The 5,492-nt window shown below is 34.2% G+C and overlaps 1 protein-coding gene across 1 annotated transcript; it reads left to right on the top strand.

Annotated features, from left to right (window-relative positions):
* Positions 1-654: 654 nt before the first annotated feature.
* LOC107637824 (Pathogenesis-related thaumatin superfamily protein) lies at positions 655-2,625 on the top strand. Its single transcript, XM_016341118.3, has 2 exons — positions 655-799; positions 1,563-2,625. Exons 1-2 carry the CDS (start codon positions 739-741, stop codon positions 2,240-2,242), a joined length of 741 nt encoding a protein of 246 aa, XP_016196604.1. The 5' UTR covers positions 655-738; the 3' UTR covers positions 2,243-2,625.
* The last annotated feature ends 2,867 nt before the right edge of the window (positions 2,626-5,492 follow it).

The raw sequence follows: 5,492 nt of genomic DNA, 5'->3' as shown, positions 1-5,492 counted from the left end.
AGTTAGCTAATGTTAACTAACTTTACTTTAAGATTTATAATTTAGGATTTAAATTTAGAATTTATAATTTAAAATTTATAATTTAAGATAAACAAAATAATTTTTAAAATATTATCTGATGTGGGCTGAAAAAATTAGTTCTCTAGTATTACTTTGTAAATGTATATTGTCATCCGTAATTAAAATTAAATTATTTTTAAAATTCTTTTATAGATGATATAATATATAGTATTTGTTTAATCATATTTGATTGTTTCACATTTTTTGAGTATATAAATATTATGTGACATAATAATCATGAAAATAACTAAGTGATAAAATAAAATTGGTAAGGAATATAACCTGAATCAAATTCTCACAATTCGTAAGCAAGTAAGTGATTATTATTGATTCACTAATTAATAACAATAATAATTAATTTATTTAAACAGTTAAGTAGAAAAGAAATCTCCAGCTGGAAGCAATGCATATATGCCCCCCTTTGTTATGAAAGAGAAAGTTGAAAGTAAGTCGAGAAAATAAAGGCACGAGACAAAAGCTTCATGAGGGTGAAAGCGGGAAGTTACCAAAATAAAAAACGTTGTTTATAAATAATAAACAAAAAGTTAGCACTTGGCACGACCTATATAGTTGAGGGCAAAATACTTGGAACTTGAAATCCTCACACACACTTGCCACTACTCATGCCTCTATAGGTAGGAAGCTTCACCCATATACCTAAAAAATTGAGCTTAAACAATGGCAATAACTTCCTCCATTCTCTTCTACATTGTTGCATTTTCCTCCTTCATGTTCATAGGTAATGTTATTTCGTCTTTTTAATCCTTGTCGATTGCTCTCTGTATTTGTAAAGAGAGTTTTTGAATGCTAATTTGGTAAATGCACTTGTCACTTGCCATAAGGGTATTTTTTTCCCCTATATATACATACTTAATTTCACCTATAATTGTTTTTTTATTATTACAATGATTAACGTATAATTTATGCTTTTTTTTTTATCCAACTCATATCAAAGTCATGTGAAAACAATAGATAGACTTAAATTGTGGTGGATACACATGAAGAAGAGTCACTCAATCAGCTAAATCGAGCTCAACAAAATTTAAAAGGGTGTCTTTTTTTTCTTTCCAGTATGAATTGGTCACGTGGATAAGAAACATGGGAGTGGGAGGATCTATTTCCTTACTATCATCATTTTCATCTTTAATATTTTGAAAATTTCAATGGTATGTTACTAACTGTTAGATAATTCAATCAAACATATTTAATTAAATATATTCAATTATTTAACAGTTTACTGTATTATTTTTCGTAAAGATGTCTCCATGGAAAGAACCAGTGCCAATGTAGCGGTTGAAATTTGAGACAGGATTACCTTTGTCACATAACTAGTGTGATCCAAAACACTAAGCAAGATTACCTTTGTCACATTAATGTGTATTCTGATACATTGACTAAGAAAGTATATATGAAAAGTGAACAAATAAAATGTATAAAAGACTTTCTTCTCAATAAAATGCTGTCATTCTAATTTCTAACCATATGTATTCTATTGGTTACAGATGGAGCTCAACTGATTATAGTGAACAACTGTCTTGAAAGTGTGTGGCCAGGGATACTTGGAAGTGCAGGGCAACCAACTCCACAAGACGGCGGAATGCACCTCGGAAGTGGCGAAGAAGTAGTTCTGGACGTGCCGGAGAAGTGGTCGGGGAGGATTTGGGGCAGGCAAGGCTGCACCTTCGACACAAACGGAAAAGGCCACTGCCTAACGGGTGACTGCAACGGCCAGCTACATTGTAACGGCAACGGAGGAATACCTCCGGCAACCGTGGTCGAAATGACACTTGGCTCCTCAAAATCGCCACTCCATTTCTACGACGTGAGCTTGGTGGACGGATTCAACTTGCCGGTGTCCATGAAGCCGGTAGGAGGCGGGGCCGGATGCGGCGTAGCTTCTTGTGAGGTTGATTTGAATGTTTGTTGTCCCTCAGCACTTGAAGTGAAGAGGAATGGGAAAGTTGTTGGGTGTAAGAGTGCTTGTTTGGCTATGCAATCAGCTAAGTATTGTTGCACTGGCAGTTACTCTGATCCAAAAACTTGCAAGCCTACACTATTTGCTCATCTTTTTAAGGCTATTTGTCCTAAGGCTTATAGTTATGCATATGATGACTCTAGTAGCCTTAATAGATGCAGGGCTTCAAGGTATGTTATAACTTTCTGTCCTCCTGCAATGCTGTAACCATATTTATCAGAATCGATCTGGATTAACGTAGCTGCAGCTTTGCTAAGATCATTGTCAGTTATCACTGATGATGTTCTTTTCTAAATTGATCTTTTAGTATTTTCTTTGGGTTAAATTGGTGTAGTGATGTTCTTTCTATTAGTCATTAGCAAATGTTATTTCTTGTGTAGATAGTTTAAGAAGGTTAGAGTGATAATAGTTAGTTTCACCCTTAGCTTTTTCTTCCCTGTGTCTTTTGAGGGTGGTTGTTGATTATGCTTTGCAATGTATGGAATATATTCTCTAATTTAATTTGAAACAGTAGTTGTAATCTTTGTACAGTTCACTAGATATTGCACTTGTACAAAAAGTTAAATTAAAATTTGAGTAACATCAGCAGATAGCAGAAATTGTGGGCTGCACAATAGCATATATATAAATAACTTACCAATGTTTCGGTAACAAATAATGAAAAATGTTAGTGACATATATCTTTTCTTATTTTTTTTTTCCAACTCCCGCCGTTACCTCTATACTTTTTATGATAAACACTGATTTTAACACCTGTATTTTTTTAATAGCTAAATAGGTGTTTTCTTTATTTTATTAATTAAAAAATATTTTAAATATGCAATTAATTAGTAATAATCGTATTTTTTAATGATTGTTAAGAGTGTTTAGTGTATAAATAATATTTTTCTTTTTGTTTTGTTTTGTATACGATTAATATTTTTTGGTAGTTTTTTTTTTTTTTTTGTGTTTAACCATTGTCGCCACGTTTTTTTCTTGTTACGCTTTAAAAGTGTAGCCAAAAAGGTTCAATAGAGTACATTTAGTTTTAAAAATTATTATTTTATCCACCAGTTTTATCAAAATATCTATTCTATCTTTATTCCTTTATAAAAACCTAACCCTAACCATAAATTCTCAATTTCAAACCCTAATTTCATTAACTCTAACCCCATTTACCCAACACACACATACGCTTTCGACAGTAATCTCTTCCATATTCACACACGCGTTTCACTCTGAGCCACTCACTCACACACAAAAACGCATTACACACACGCAGAAAGAAATCAGAAAAGGGAGGATAGAGGAAGGAAGAAGAAAGAAGGAGAGGGAAGGAGGGAGACGGTGCCGGTGGGCGCCACTGCCACCGTCGCCATCGCCGCAGCCGCCATCGTGTGGGTGAGAGGGAGAAGTTGAGAGAGACTAAAGCTGATGTTGCGAGAGAGAGAGCGCTCACGAGGGAGTCACTGGTGATGAAGAGAACTATTGTCGATCTAGAATTCCACAAAATATATAAAGGTTCGTTGCGAGTATAGCCTAGACCAACAAACAATCCTCAAATCAAAATTTAATCCAAGATAATGTCACAATTCAAACCAATTTAACCGAGAGTATTTAGACTCCCTGGTCGTTCTCCCTAGGAACTAGTACCAACAAGTGCATACAATTTTGGTTGTGAGAAAGCAAAGGGGGTTTCAATGATTGAAAGAAAACAAAATAAAGGAATTAAAGAACAAGACAAAATTGCAATTAATAAACTAATAAGGGAACAAAAGAACTATGTATGTAATATGAACAAGTAAGACTATAAAGTGATAAAAATGTGATTCAAAGCATAAATGAAACCTTGACTTGGGATGAGTTATGGAATCCCTTTCTTGTCATAACCATAACTTTGATAATTATGATGGATTAATCTCACTAAGTCAACCCTTAACATCGGAGAGTAAGTTAAGTGAGCAATAATTGTTATTAATCCACAAATCCTAGATAACTTACCAAATTAATTGGTAAAAAGCTAGCGTTAGTGGAAACAATAACAACTAACAACCCAAGAATTATCACTAAATGTTGGACATTATGGCTCTAGTAATCCATAAACTCATTTTCCCCAAGTCAAGGGGTGAAAATTACCCCATAATCATAAAACATGGCAAAATTGGGAAATTGATGAAAGCTATGAACCATAAATGATCAAAATCAATAAAGGCAACTCAAACAAACATAAAATAAGCATCAAACATCAAATTCAACAACTTGCAAAACTACATATAAATTGGCAAGAGAAATGAAAATATAAGAAAGTGTTGAACAAGTGGTATAATAAAAGAGAAATTAAAAAAATACTTACAATGAAAATAGCTAGAATCCAAGAACAAAATTGAAGTATAAAATGCTACATTGAAACCCTAATTAAAACCCTAAGAGAGAAAACCTAAAACTAAATTACTCTAAAACTACTCCTAAAAACTATTCTATGAAGTATGATATATTATGGTATGATGTATGGTTGCTTCCCCCTTCAAATATGTTCCAAAGCCTTCAAAAATGGGCCAAAAAGCCCTCAAAACGCGAGTCCACGTGACTTTTTAATGGAGGCATATATGCGCTGGTACCTGTGCGTACACACAGGTCTGTGCATGGGCACACTTGCTGATTTTCCTCCTGTGCGTGGACACAGACCTATGCGTGGGCACAGGTGCTGATTTCCATTCTGTTCTGAGCATGGGCACAGCCTGTGCGTGGGCACAGGTGCTGATTTTGACCCTGCCTTGTGCGTACGCACATTTGCTGATTTTGACCCTTGTGCATGGGTACAGAAGCTGTGCGTGGGCACAGGCTGAGATGTTTTTCTCCTCTGTTTTTTTCATATTTTGTCCCTTTTTGCATGCTTTCTTCCACTTCTACCAAACCATTCTTGCCTCTAGGACCTGAAATCACTCAACAAATATATCACGATATCGAATGGAATAAAAGTGGGATTAAATTGCTCAATTTAAGCACAAAAATGCATGTTTCACATTTAGGTTTAATTTAGGGATCAAACACAAAAGTATGCTATTTTAGTGAATAAGTGTGAGTTTATATGATAAAATCCATCCAATTCAAGCTAAAATATATCGTCAAATATGGACTCATCAATTTCCCCACACTTAAACAATAGCATGGCCTCATGCTAAACCAAACAAGGAGAATGATCAAAGGAAAACAACTTATTGAATGCAACTATCTATATGCATGCAAGTATGTTTATACTATATATATCTATCTAACTATAATTTCCTATTGATTTGGTGAAAACAAACAATCAAATTCCAAGCAAGTGTATAGACATATAGGGCTTAAGCAAAGAAATAATCCAATGCAACCAAAATCTAGAGAATTGATTCAACTCATCAAAATGAAGCAACTTGCAAGAATGCATGACAAGAGGTGTGGAAACATAGAATTTAGTAATTGAACCCTCATTAGGTGT

This window comes from Arachis ipaensis, chromosome B4 (assembly GCF_059453495.1).
Source record: "Arachis ipaensis isolate K30076 ecotype BB chromosome B4, ASM5945349v1, whole genome shotgun sequence".
Lineage (NCBI taxonomy): Eukaryota > Viridiplantae > Streptophyta > Magnoliopsida > Fabales > Fabaceae > Arachis > Arachis ipaensis.
The sequence above is the reverse complement of the archived record's forward strand: the minus strand, read 5'-3'. Positions and strand labels throughout refer to the sequence as shown.

Excerpts from the sequence above, each read along its gene's own strand:
- LOC107637824 (XM_016341118.3), top strand. The coding sequence starts at position 739 with ATGGCAATAACTTCCTCCATTCTCTTCTACATTGTTGCATTTTCCTCC. Across the intron at positions 800-1,562 it reads TTCCTCCTTCATGTTCATAG|ATGGAGCTCAACTGATTATA; the intron begins GTAATGTTATTT and ends TATTGGTTACAG.